Source organism: Melanostigma gelatinosum (genome assembly GCF_949748355.1).
Source record: "Melanostigma gelatinosum genome assembly, chromosome: 24".
In the NCBI taxonomy this organism is placed as follows: Eukaryota; Metazoa; Chordata; class Actinopteri; order Perciformes; family Zoarcidae; genus Melanostigma; species Melanostigma gelatinosum.
The window spans coordinates 9,087,618-9,101,793 of NC_136657.1; the positions used below are offsets into that span (position 1 = coordinate 9,087,618).

General features: G+C 46.2%; 1 protein-coding gene across 6 annotated transcripts; it reads left to right on the forward strand.

Annotated features, from left to right (window-relative positions):
• The first annotated feature begins 90 nt into the window (after positions 1-90).
• abi2b (abl-interactor 2b) lies at positions 91-11,725 on the forward strand. Of its 6 annotated transcripts, XM_079296677.1 has the most exons (11): positions 91-218; positions 2,872-3,039; positions 3,130-3,306; positions 4,293-4,405; positions 5,447-5,593; positions 6,589-6,716; positions 6,965-7,165; positions 7,710-7,871; positions 8,608-8,700; positions 9,214-9,420; positions 9,585-11,725. In XM_079296677.1, exons 1-11 carry the CDS (start codon positions 102-104, stop codon positions 9,758-9,760), a joined length of 1,689 nt encoding a protein of 562 aa, XP_079152803.1. In that variant the 5' UTR covers positions 91-101; the 3' UTR covers positions 9,761-11,725. The 6 variants fall into 6 exon arrangements, with proteins under 6 accessions (XP_079152803.1, XP_079152804.1, XP_079152806.1 ...); XM_079296678.1 differs by lacking the exon at positions 8,608-8,700; XM_079296680.1 differs by lacking the exon at positions 6,965-7,165.
• Positions 11,726-14,176: the final 2,451 nt, after the last annotated feature.

The following is a 14,176-nucleotide window of genomic DNA, read 5'->3' on the forward strand; positions in this document are numbered from 1 at the left end:
CGTTGCTGGAGGGACTCCTGCAGTACCGCTTCCGGCCGCGGGGGCGCAAGAGAGGCGCGCCCCCCCACACACACACACAACGCTCCGCTAAAGATGTGAAAATGGCGGAGCTACAAATGCTTCTGGAAGAGGAGATTCCAGCTGGACGAACCGCACTACTAGACAGTTTTACTAATTTGGAAAGAGTCGCGGAATACTGCGAGAGCAACTATGTCCAGGTAGGCTGAAGAAAAGATGGTGTTCGTCGTGTTTTTTTCTCACGGTTGGACCGATACTAGGCTAGCTGTAGCTAACGCTGCCGATGTGATGCAGCCGTGTTAGCTAAGCTAGCTAGCCTAGCATCGGCTAAAGCAAAAACAACCCCCTGTCAAGGCATTTCAATTAATAATTCGCCTTTGTGTTGCCACCTTAATGTAAATATGTTTTATATGAAACACTGAGACTTGCTTTTAACGTTACAGCTCCATAAAACACGTGATTTATGGCTTTTTAACCCATTAAAATGCCCCATTTAAAGCCTGCATTGCTATGATTCCTCAGCTTCATTCATACATTGCTCTTCAGGTTGGAAAAGCCGGTGTGATGTTGCATTTTCTGTGCAAGAAGTGATGCATTTGCGTGTGTTTTGAGAAATCAATCCCATTCAGATGCTTTTGGCTTTGTAGTATTCTGCAGGTGGGAGCAATTTTTGCAGCAGGAGCTTCGTCTCATCCCATCCCATCACTTCTCCGGCCTGTTACCACAGGGGATGAAATTTGGGAGCACAGTGTTGGCAGCGAGAGGTTTTGACAAGGTGTGATACTGAAGTGTGACATGTTGAACAGGGCTGATCAGGTCTGACAGGTTGGATGTTTGCAGCTAGCATTAGTCATGTTGGATCGTTGAAGCTGTTTTTCATAATCTTGACACAAAAACGAGTTTTTCTCCAGCTCTTTGACTCTTCCAGGTGTTTTTCACATGTTACAGGTGTGCAAACTCAAATTCCACCTTTTTATTGTCACAGTGAAGTATTAGTCTGGCGCTTAGTGCTTTCCAGGAGTTATATTTTGTTCCCAGAGTTACTTTCAATAACCACCTGAGGAGTAAGGATGGCTAGTTTCATTGAGATGTGAGGTGTGTTTGCAGAGTGTTTGTGAGAAAAGGTGTCAGATTCAGAGCCTTTACAGACTATTTTCAACCACTCTGAGTAATAAATATGTGGATGGATTTCTTCCCAATATTTTAATGTATTTTGGATTACAGAAAAACATTTTTCAGCTAGTAAATACAGAACAACTGTTTGATTTCTCCTCATTTTAAACACCTTATATGTAGGTAAATACTTCCACGTAGTATTTTCTTAATATATGATAATTTTTCTAATAGGGATGCATCGATATGATCCGCTAGATCAATATCAGGGCCACTACTGACCTTATTAAGAGGGTCAGCCACATGTGACCGATCAATATTAAATACTGTTCATCCACGAGCCGTAATTCAGGTCCCAGAAATACAAAGTACGTCACCAACCAGGCTGTTGGAGGGTGACTTTTACGTTATCTTTACCCACTAACCTCACTCATATGTACAATATATCTGTGGCCAGTAGCTTGCTGGTCCATGCATCCATCCATCCATCCTCTCCTTCCAAAGATTCTATCACCGGTCTATTAGCGAGTGTGCCCAGTACATCAAGAATGTCTCTTTTCTGCGCCGCAGGCTGCAGCTGCAGCGTCACTCCTGACTTTTGTCACATAACCTGTTTGTCTTCATGATCCAGACGTGCTGCGCCCTCAACACTCCTTTGAAGAATGCTGCGTGTGTGTGTGTGATGATTTGTCATATTGGATTGTGAATGATCACATAAAAGAGAATAGACATGTCACCACTGCTGTTTCAATTAGTGAGGACGACCCTTTGCTTTATTGCGCTGCCTCTTATTATGTTTTATCTTTATTCAGGTTCATAACTATTTAATGTCACTTCAGCCCAAAAGAAATCAGATTATTATGACTTAGTTTATCTTCTAAAGACACAGAAGATATTCTTCCCATTTCCTGATTTTCATTTGACGTGTCAATATCTTGGGGTGCAACGGAAATGCAAAGAAATAGGATAGCCCTGAAAAAAATCAGCTTCCTGTATTCCTGACAGTTGGCTCTCGTAGTACAGCTGTGATTCTGAATTTAAAAGAGTAGAATAAAATCAATCAATAACTCAATATCCAATCACAAACCAAAGATTGCTGTGGCCTGGAGTGTAAAGCAATCTGCTGCTGCGATGCAGTTGTCTGGCTCGTTTCCACTGGTCCAAAACCAGAAGATTATCAAATCAACTATAACTTAAGACGAGCTTAAAGACCAGCCCGAAGAGAGTCAGTTACCTATCGCATCAAATGCATAAATGCTGCGAATCCTCACATTTTAGAAGTGTGAACAAGCTATTTAATTGGATTTGTGCCATGCATTCATCATAAATAGATGCGCTGTACTTAAATGATTGAGTACTTGTATTCTGTCTCCGCCTTGCAAGCTGCGATACATTCAGTAAAGAACTTCAGTAACGAACCGTTTCCCTGCAGAAACATAAGCACATCCATCTGCCTCTTGATGCCCACGCTGCCTCAGAAGTCTGCTTCCACACTGGCTGCAGCTCCAGTAAAGTTGTCACTTAAAATGTTACTTCTTGGCACTGACACCTTTTGCTGCAGCAGTTCCCCTCATTCCTGCTGCCACAAAATGCATTCAGGATCCGTTTTAATTGTTTAGATGCATAACTGTGCTCCAAGGATGATTTTTACACGCGTGCAGGAGTATGGTGTCAGAAAGAGCTTGTGGTCAAGTTGCAGGTTTAATCGCGAAATGCGAACGTATCTTTTCTTTTATTCAGTCTCCAGACAAGGAGAGAGCGCTGGAGGAGACAAAGAACTACACTACCCAGTCTCTGGCCAGCGTAGCCTACCTGATCAACACGCTGGCCAACAATGTCCTCCAGATGCTCGACATCCAGGCCTCGCAGCTCCGTCGCATGGAGTCCTCCATCAACCACATCTCACAGGTTGGCAACTGACGCACACAAATACTTTATTTAAACCATTCGTGTTGGTGGCAAAAATACGATTACACCCCCCCGTCCTCTTGTTCTCAGACGGTGGACATCCACAAAGAGAAGGTGGCCCGGCGGGAGATCGGCATCCTCACCACCAACAAGAACACGTCCCGCACGCACAAGATCATCGCCCCGGCCAATCCGGAGAGGCCCGTGCGCTACATCCGCAAGCCCATCGACTACAGCATGCTCGACGACATGGGCCACGGAGTCAAGGTGGTCCTTTTGCTCTTTTCCATCTTGATTAGTCTTATCTAGTTAGTTGCAGAGCGATGAGAGCTTAAAGAGGGATTGATGTGCGTTATTCACGGCAGGGAATCGGATGCAACGGACTTTCAGCGGGCAAACAATCACAATTCACTTTCAAGTGACGAGTAATGCAAGAAGAAAATCAATAACTTTTCAGCTTGCTGGGATATTAATGTCACCCAGGACATTCTCCCTTCGTTGTAAACCTGCTAACAGCTTCCTGTACAATGATCTTTTTTTGATTTTTGGGAAGTTAGCTTCCCACTGCTTTTCTGAACAAAGAGAAGCTTGTTTTCCAGAAACTCAAATTCGTAGTTTCAACCTTCCAAACGTCTCAAAGAAGGAATTCCTCAGATTTGAACACTGAGCTATTGTTGCCTGAATCTAACCAGCGTGGCCGTCTGTGCCTCGTGCATGAATGATTGTTTTCTCTCTTCCTTCACTCACTAATCCTCTGATTTCTTCTTCTTCTCCTTCTGCTCGCCTAATTCTGTCTTTAAAATCAACCGCAGTGGTTGCTAAGGTTTAAGGTAAGACTTTCAAAGTAAGAGCCTCTTACGAAAGAGGGTGTTTTGTGTTTGTTTTGTTTGACATTAGTTTGTCATTTTGCCAATTATACTTATTTGTTTTGTTGTTGAGAGTGAGATCGATCCCACTCTCATTTCTGTCAATATGACACTGGAGAGATTTAGCTTAGCTTAGCATAACGACTGGAAACGGAGGGAAACGGCTAGCCTGGGTCTGTTCAAAGGTTACAAAAATGCACCTTATTAGCTGTTAGCTCCATCTTGATCACACGGCTATGAGAGTGGCATCGACATGAAAGTGAATCAATAAAATTCTCAAAGTGTCAAGCAGTTCCTTCAAAGACCGGCCGAGGTTTTCATGTTCCTGTCTCTGAAGTCCTTTTGGGTTAACTGACACATTTCCACCCCCATGTTCTCCTCCTGTAGGCCAGCGCTCAGAACATGAAGGCCGGAGGAGGAGGAGGAGGTGCACTCCCTCGCACAAACCCCCCCACACAGAAGCCCCCCAGCCCGCCCATGTCAGGGAAAGGGACCCTTGGGTATGTAGCGGCGGATGAAGTTGTTTGTCCGTCAGAGGACCGTAGCTGGAAACCACGAGCCCTCCAGATGGGCCCGGTTGCTCCCAGTTTCATCATCGCCTCTTTTACCTCGTTTAATTACCGTCCTTTGGGTGCTTTAACATCCACTTCAGTGCCCGTTCTCAGCGCAGTGCTACAGTGTCCTTTTAAAAAAAGCTTCTCATCCTAGTTTCTTCTCTCCAAACTGCAATCTGACTCGTATAGTTTCTTGCACACAAAGATAATGTATCACGATGGAAAGCTTCACTTTCTTATGCCTGAAGATAGAGATGTTCTTCATGCGACTGTTGAAGGTCTCTCTTGTTCCACAGGGTGTTAAATGTTATCTTCTTGTCACTCTTGGGACCTTCTTCAGCGGCAAAGTGCTGTTTGTGTTTCTGTGTGTCCGTCTCTTGAGTTTGTGATTGTGTCCACACCTTCATGTTGGCCTTCAAAGGTGTGTGTGTGTGTGTGTGTGTGTCCGTCCTTTAAAGAGGCATGCCGATCCACCTCAGCTCCAACCCTCCATGAAGCCCGGTGGCTCCGAGCAGACATCTTACCTTTGATTTGTCTTCTGTTATTCAACTCCCTTTATGTATTTGTTTTTCATGATTTACTTTAAACGGAGTACATCATCAACGTGGCGCTGCTGTCGGGGTATAAAACACCTTCTATGTTTTCCATGAGCAGGTTATGAGTTCAGAGTCGTTTCATTTAACGGTAGTTTGGTGATAACGTGACTCGACCTTTACTGGACTCCTGCAATCGTATCTACCGGTACACACATCTAAGTTTACAAATACGAGTTAAGTTTCTAAATAAGGAGTAATTTGTGTTTTGTAGCCGACAGCAGCGACAGTATGTCGTCCTCACGCCGCCTGTGGATCCACCAGCCCCCCCCAATGTTCACCACCTGTCATACCCCCATTTTTTTAAGTTTGCACTTGTTTGTTTCTTGCTCTCCCCCCCCCTCCCCTACACTTCTCTATGGGTGCCCCTCCTGTCCTCCTGACCCTCTCGCAGGCGCCATTCCCCCTATAGGACGCTTGAGCCGGTGCGTCCACCCGTTGTCCCTAATGACTACGTCTCGAGCCCGACGCGCAACATGGCGCACCCCCAGCAGAGCCCTGCACGCACTGCATCCGTTAATCAGAGGAGCCGCACGTACAGGTACCCCCTTCCCCCTTCCCAGCATGCCTCGCTACACTTCTTAAAGCTCCTCCCCCTTTCTTCTTCTCCTCTCCTACACCTAAAATGCCAGCCAGCTCCTGTGAACATGCCTTTTACTCCTTTTTTTATTCTTCCACTTAGTTTGACCAACAGTCACCTTTTTTAATCAAAGTTCCTTCTCCCCAGGGAGCTGGTTTATTTATAAATCCCCCACCTGTGTGCTCTCCTCGCTGCTCCGACAGGGACAAAGAAAAGAGGGCGAGGTAGAGATTTAAAGCTGCACTAGCTCGGCTAGACACGGGTTCCTTTGGTAAAGTCCTTACAGAGGCAGCGTCGCCCCCACAGTCCTGTCAGCTCAACTCCCGAGACGACTCTTACATACAAAACCCGGGAGGTATTCGTAGATGTCTCCGTCTGCCGTGAGGGAAGTCAAAGCTAAAAAAAATCACATTCAAGTTCCGTCATTGCGCCCCATCTGTTGGCCAAATGTTTTTAATATTTCTGGTCCAGAAAAGCTTCCCCTGACTCTCCTCTCTCGGCGCCAGGCTTTATCTGCCCCGCTCCATCCACAGCTCATCTTCGTCATCTCTCTTCTGTCGTACAACACGTCTGCCTCGTGTGTCCCGGTCTTTGTCTTTGTCTTGTGTCGCTACTGCGTCACCGTGTCATGTGTCCCTGCTGAGGCTTCCAGCTGCTTTTTTTATTTATTTTTTAATCACTGACATTTCAAAGGCATAGCGGCTCACACTAACGCATCGACGCTCTTGAGGGTGCCACGTTAATAATGTGAGATATTGTTCCAGGATTAGAAAGGCCACAGAGGCCCAGGAACTATTTCAGTAACTTTACCTGTGGGACTAAAGGCGCCTGTGCATGATGCTATTTCACTCTTTCCAAAAGGATTTCTGGTGTTTTTTTAAGTGCAAAACTATGTGGCCACAGAGGTGCACGGTGTGTTTGTGGTCTGACGTGTTTGCCGCCCTACTCACCACCAGCAGTGGCAGCAGCGGCGGCAGCCACCCGAGCAGCAGCAGCCGCAGCAGCAGCCGGGAGAACAGCGGCAGCGGCAGCGTGGGAGTGCCCATCGCCGTGCCCACCCCGGCCCCGCCCAACGCCTTCCCAGGTAATGCCTGCTTCCTGTTTCTCCCCCGAGCTGTGTGTGTGTGTGTGTGTGTGTGTGTGTGAGAGACTAACTATCTTGACTAATATTGACTCGTATCCAGGATTCCTGCATGCTCCAGTGTGACATTGAATGTAGGAACCCTGGATCTCCTGGAATCCTTTACTCCCTTCTCACTCTGATCTTGTCTTGACCTCCCTCACCTGTCTTTTCTCTCCCTCCTTTTTACCTCTTCAATCCCCTCGGTTCAGCCCCCGTCCCATCCAACCCTGCTAAACCTCCCCCCAACACTGCCACCACTCCTGGACCCCCTACCACGGCCCTAGACGGCCCCCCACAGGCCCCAAACCCCCCTGTAGAGAACCCGCCTGTTCCCCCGCCCCCTCCCCAGCTCCCTGCCTCTGCGGCCCCCACTGGCACGGTCCCCGTTGCTTTCGGCAACCCTGCACAAGGTGAGTGTAACCCGGTGGGAGGAGCTTGCACACCCTCCATCCCGCCTCACCTGACCTGCATCCTCGTGCTTGCAACACCCAGATCTGTTATCTGCATTTCAAAGGAAGGCTTTCCATTTGAAGTCTGACTTTGTCACCTTTTCCACAAACAATGAAGTGCTCAAACGAGCTTTAGGGCGACGGAGAGCATTTCTCCGGAATATTTATCAGAAGTCTGGATATTCTGACGGGAGTGCAACTACCTCGGGCTTTTCATTTTTACTCCACCGCTGCTCTTCATCCCTCACAGCATCGTGTGTGTGTGTGTGTGTGAGAGAGAGATGATGATGTATAATGCATGAGCTGTGTGTTGAAATGCTTTTCAGTGAATTCTTCATGTATGTGTATTCTGCTCTTTGTTGTTGTTGTTGTGTGGCTGTATATGGTAATTAGCTGTTAATGTGCAGTGAATTTAGAAAATATAAGTTGATTTTTTTTTGCCGTTTTGTGATCGTTTCTGCAAAGAATCACCACTCTCTGATGGACTCTCTGCTGCCCCCTGCAGGTTCTGCTCAGTTCTACAGCATGAACCGCCCGGCGCAGCCGCCGCCCCAAAACTCGCAGGTCGGAGGCTCGCTGCCGTACCGCCGCCCCGCGTCCGTCACCGGTCAGCCCAACATGGCCCAGAGCCAGCTCAACGGGGGGCCGCACTTTGCCCAGAGCCAAGGTACAACTTACGATTATTATATTCACATTTATGCCAAAACACTGAAATGTAACACAAAATATAAAACCGTTTTTCTGTATATAGAGCTAAAACCCAAAGGTGTCGTATTAGCTCCAGTTGGAGTAGAGGCTGTGAGTGAGTCCAGCGTCTCTGCCGGCTTTTAGACTTCAGCAGCAGATCACCGGAGCCTGACTCCCTCCTCGTGTTTCTGCATCTTTTATGAAAATATTTCTGTCATTTCTCATCAGCTTCACTTCCTTCACTCGACGTCAGCGGCTCTCTCTGTCGCCGCTGCTCTGACCTCTCGTCTCTCCGTCTGTCTGTCACGTCTATCAGTTAGTTTCTGGAACATAACGTATATTAAAACTGTCATTTGGGGCTGCAGCTAATCTCTGTTAGCTGGTTTAACATCGGTTCATAAATTGACATATTTAAATGTCTTGTTTTGTCCGACTAGAGGTTTAAAACAAAGATATTACGTCATTAAAGAACAACAGCAAATATTCACATTTACAGAATTTAACAGCAACAGTTTGCATCATTATTACCATAAGTCCTTTATCTTTTATGTCTGTATGTGGATTATTGATGATGATAATAATCATAGATTTCTTTGCTAAACAGATTGTTTACATGCCGTAATGTCATTTTTATTCCTGTTCTTTAACTCTCTCCTGTTCTTCTCTTGGTTATTCTAATGTCCTCTTCCTCGTCTCTGTGTAATGCTGCTGTTTAGTGATAGCAGGCCCGCTCGCGCCCCCTCCCCCCTCAATGCCGATCACCCCTCAGCTGCCTCTGATGGGCTTTGTGGCCCGGGTTCAGGAGACGAGTAAGTGGCCTTTAGCCCCTCGCGCCCCTCCTGCATGACTGCCGTTCATTTCAAGTCCCCGACAGTCAGTCAGTGATTCGGCCTTTCAGTGGAACAAGTGATGAACCTCCAACAGCAGCTGTGTCAGAGATCTGCTGCCAGCTTTATGAATTATCAATGCGTGTATGTGGTAACAAATCAAGGTAGATCTTCTAAAACTTCTGGTCCCTTTGGCAGCAAACGTTGGTGGTTGATCACGTGTTGACACTTTAATATGTGTGAACACATCATATGAAGCACGTTTGCTCATGAGCATGATCATCAGCTCCCTGATTTCCTTTTACTGCACGTTGAATCCCGCTGGTGCACGTGTAGTTGCTGTCGTGACTCAGTGAGTATGTGAATGTCTCCGTGCACCCAGCATGGACTCTTTGTTCCTCTCTCCGTGCATGATGATGTTTTCTTCCTGCTCCTTTCTTTGCTCCTGATTTGTTCCGTTTGTTTTCTTCCCGCCTGCCTGAAAACTATTTCCAGTCTCAGACGTGCCGCCTCCGCCTCCGCCCGCCGACGAGCCGGTGTTTGAGGAGCCGACACCTCCTCCTCCGCCGCCGGAGGACTACGAGGACGAGGACGAAGAGGAGGAGGAGGAGGAGGATGAGGAGGAGTCCGCGGTGGTGGAGTACAGTGACCCCTACGCCGAGGAGGACCCGCCCTGGGCTCCACAGACCTACATGGAGAAAGGTCTGCCTTCACTGGAACGGATCCCTCAATCATTTCATACATTCAAAATGTAGCCTGACATATTTTGGAAATAGGAGAAGACGTATGATCACGGTTTAGAATGTGGAGAAACCTGCATTTGATCTGATTTAATTCCTCTTCTTCGCCCCCTTGTGTTCCCGCAGTGGTGGCCATCTACGACTACGCTCGGGACAAGGAGGACGAGCTGTCGTTCCAGGAGGGCGCCATCATCTACGTGATCAAGAAGAACGACGACGGCTGGTACGAGGGCGTGATGAACGAGACCACGGGCCTCTTCCCCGGCAACTACGTCGAGTCTATCATGCACTACGCCGACTGAACAATCCCCCCTCTGAGCGGACGAGGAAGAGGAGCGGGAGGAGCGTTTGACGGGGGAGGGGAGAGAGGGGAGCCAAGGGTTAACGGTCAAAGACTTTGATCAGACAGAGCATGATCACCTCCGGGCGAGGAGAGAGCAGAGAGACGGGGAAAGAAGAAGAAGAAGCAGTTTTTTAACGAAGCTGCAACATGACAAACTGATGCCGGTCGCTCTCTCGACAGGCACCATTGTACAACAACCACTACTCTAGATATATCCTCCCCTCTAATATTTCTTTCTTTCTTTCTTTATTCGACTGAGGAGGACTGGACGGTGATGGATTTCTTGTATTTAGAGAGTTTTGTGTTACACTATGAGGCCACTACATTGATTTTTGCTTCATTTTTCTTTGTTTTACCAATTTGCCCTTATCTTAAAGAATATTTATTTGGATTTCGTAGTGGGATAAATGGTGAGCAGGTGGACCGCTGAGAGGATTTAGTCGGGGTTTCCACGTCGCAGCCTTCGGAGAAAGGGCTGCAGGAGAATGCCTTCATGTGTCCATTTTCTCCTTAACACTCCAGAGACAACTACTCTATCTATATATATATATATAAAGTATAACGCAACAATATCCTCGTGGGAGATAAACTGTAGTTTCCGTACTTGACAAAGTATTTGTTTAGGTACCTCAGCAGAGCGCGTGCCAAAGCTGACATTCACTAGGATAAGCACATCGCAGAGCGAGAGAGGACGAGTGCTTTAAACCCAAGTCTCTGCTTCATTTTGAAGTTTAATAATCTGAAATATAGTCCGAGGTTTGACTCAAAGGGGCGAGTTGCTTCACGTTGAATCCTGGAACGCGAGAGGAAGGAGATCCTCCGTTGCACAATGACCTGGGTGTTGAAGTCCGACTCTGCAGCTCTCGTGAATAACAGAAGTTTGAAACGAAGACTTTTATTTAATTTTTGTTAACCAAGAGGTTCAGAATCTGGTTCAGCTTGCAGCGCGGCAGACTGCATGTTTCGACAAGGAGAGGGAAAAAAGTCTTTTCTGCTCTACTGATGATTAATGTCTTAATATTTTTAGATATGGTGTGGTTTGGTTTTTGATATTCACCCACGACGACCACGCTGCATTTCTAAGATGCTTGTGCCATATTGAAGTGCGTGTTGCTGTTCAGAGGTTATCACTTCATTTGCAATAAATCGGCCGGAGTGGGGTGAACTCCACACCTGCGCTCTTCAGTTCAATCAAAAGCACATACATTTGTAGTAAAAAGGTGTAGAAGAAGAACTAATATAAACGTGAGATGTATTATGTCCTCAAAACAGGACTTATTGAATATGAAAAGATGCCAGCTGTTGTGTTGAAATGGTTTTAACCTTCGGTCACAGGCCCCCCACGCTCCAATGCCGTCGGTGTCGGCATCGTTCGCCCTCCGTTGCGTCGCCAGTGCGCTCGGCTGTTGGGTGTCTGCGAGGGCTCAGTGCTTGTACTTATGTCAGAATCTTTATTTTCGATTAAAAAAAAAAAGAAGAAAATAAATAATACCAAGTGGGTCTGTATGTGAGTCTTGCATGCCATTGTTCTTATCTGTACCGGTGTGAGATCACCCATTGTTAAAAAGACAAGCAGCCCTGGCCGGGGACCACCAGCCTCATCCAAAGAGACTGAGGTCCGAGGAGTGACCTGTGGGGGAGGAGGGAGGGCAGGGGAGGGACACGGCTCCCCCCGGACATTAGCCGTCATTACGTCAGTGGTAAAATAATGTGTTTTTGAAGCTGCTAGTGAATCCTGCGGACAAAGACCCCCAGCGGCCCCGAGGCGACGACACTAAAACAAATCCAACGAGGCCGCCGGTCTGCAGGGTTCACAGCTCCCTGGAGTCACAGACGTCCCTCGGGACGTCGAGTTCAACAGTCCATAATGCCATTGTGTTGCACAGTTAAAGTTGAATTGCAGAAGTATCATATTTGTAAAATCATGAGAACAAAGACAATAAAATTATTAAGATTTATTGGTGCTTGGTTCTTGTTTTATGTTTAGCTTATTGGACGGCAGCTCTCTGGGCAATATTAGCCCATAAGAATAGAATCTGTGCCCCTGGAAATGCTCACATTAATATTATTTAATATGCAAATGATGCCGCTTCTGAGACGAAGTTGTTGCAACAAATTAACAGGAAAATACAGATTTTTTTTAATAGTCAATGTGTCTCATTAAATGGGTTGTAGAGGCCTAAAGAGTTGTGTCCATGACTAGTTGTGGTTGTTTGGCTGTTGAGTAATGATGGAATTTCCTTTTAATATTCAAATTTCTGTAACATATAATCGTTTAATGTCGTTCCTTCTTTGTCCACCAGAGGGCACTAAAACACTGACAGTTAAAGCAGCTGTGTTTGAATGTGACTACTACATGGACTGTTTAAAGAGGTTGAACTGTGAAGCTGTGTCCTAAAGCAATACTACATACTACTTCAGTACACTGTGTACTTGTAGCAGTTAGTATACAAGAACTTCCACATGTGTAACAGCTTTACACGAACATGAAGTGATACCATATGGACGCTTCTGGAGCTCTTTCACCGCAACTTATTTATATATTGCCTCAGTGTTGATCAGCTCCTCTACTTCCTTTGTGCATTGCATTGTGGGAGAATATTGTCCATCAGCAGCACTTAAAGGTTTACCAGTGTGGATAGTAAAACTAGATGAGCTTCACGTGTTAATATCAGCTCATGAGTCAACACTTGTACTGCTCATTGAAAGAACTCTGGGTCAGATTTCGAGGCGGCTCTCATGTCCCAGCTCGGTTTATAACGAGACAAAGTGAAACCACACCTGATGGACAGGTGCTGCATTGTCCCAGCGTCACTCAATACACTATCATACAACAGGCTCGTCCTCACTCACAGTAGTAAGACAGTATCTGTTCACAGTGGTGCACTCTGAAATCTCCCATGCTGTTCTCACCTCTTTAAACTCAGTCTAAAGTTTAGGCCTGAGCCTCAACCTCAGGCTGTGAAGTGAGCCCCCTGAGTCCAAATCTAGTTAAAAGGTAGATTCAGTCAGGTGATAGTGTGCTAAAATGCTGCATAGCCCCAAAATAAACATGTGTTTTCAGTCGATCTAGCGGCACGGCTCTTGGGAACTCCCTGAGGGTGTAAACTGGAAACCTTTGGAGACATATGTACAGTATTTAGTAAGGGATTTTCCTATTCAGTCGTATGGTTCAGGAGTCGGGGAGGACATGTTCTGACAAACCCTGTTACGCTTTCCTTCTGCCTGCTGTGGACAAAAAAAAAGAAAAAGCAGCTTCTTGCCTGTTTTTGTCAGGGAATCCTGATGAATAAAACTCAAACTTGTGCTTGATTCCGTGCAGAAATGTGCAGCTTTCTCTGTTAAAAAAGGTGGATTTGTGTGTGTTCTGCGTGGAGATTTGGTGTTGGCGCGTCTGTCATCGTGAGAAGCCTTCCTCTCTTTAAGGAATGCAGTGTTCAGTCCGGACCACAGACAGGTGCCACACTGAAGGCCAACATGTCTGAACACATGGAGAAGTTACATCAGCCCGAGTCTACGATGCAGATGCTCTCACTGTCGCTGTTATAACGGCTGGTTGGACTCCTCATGTGGTGAAGCTTCTGTTTTAGATCCACGTTAGAGGATCTCATGAGTGGATTTACTGATATAAAGCCCACAAACTCAGTAGCCTTGGCTGGTTTTCTCCAGTGACGATTCTAATAAAGTTTATTCAAACTATGGGTCTTAATCCACACAGTGTCTGCTCAGTTTGATTTAAGTCTCTTCAAGGTGGAGCTCATTGTTATGACTCAAATGTTAAATATTAAAAGAAAAGCCTTTTGAAACCGTCTTTATGTGATTGTACAACAACTGGAAGTGTTAACATCTGTATCTACAGGAGGTAAGTTCAGCTTTCAGAGTCTTAATTCTCGGGCTTTAATTTTCTGCATAAAAGCAGTCATGTCCCATGTCTCCCTCTCTACTGCGCATGCGTTAACGAGGCCACAGCTCACGCAGGTGTTTGGTGTTAGGCTGATTACACCTGGTGGGTCATTGGGGGGTTAAAACGCACCTAAATGTATTAAAGCACCATTTTTTCAGCTCAAGCGAGCAGACTAAACTTTTCTGTGTCAGCTGCCACTCTGCTGTTCACTGATTGGACACAGTGCGTTCAACAGCCATGTGCAGCCTGAGGGGAAGTTTAGTGAAAATTCATGAAGTCATTTGAAATGTGAAGCCTCGAGGCTCAACTGTGAGCTAATTGATGGCAGTCCTGCTGGAATATAGGTTTCAAGATAAAAGCATTTTCTGTAACATTGGTATGAGTATAATCAATTTAATGAGTGCTGACATAGGAATTCATACACTTACTGTACATTTAAATGTTTACTTATATTATGCTGCTTCTCCAGAG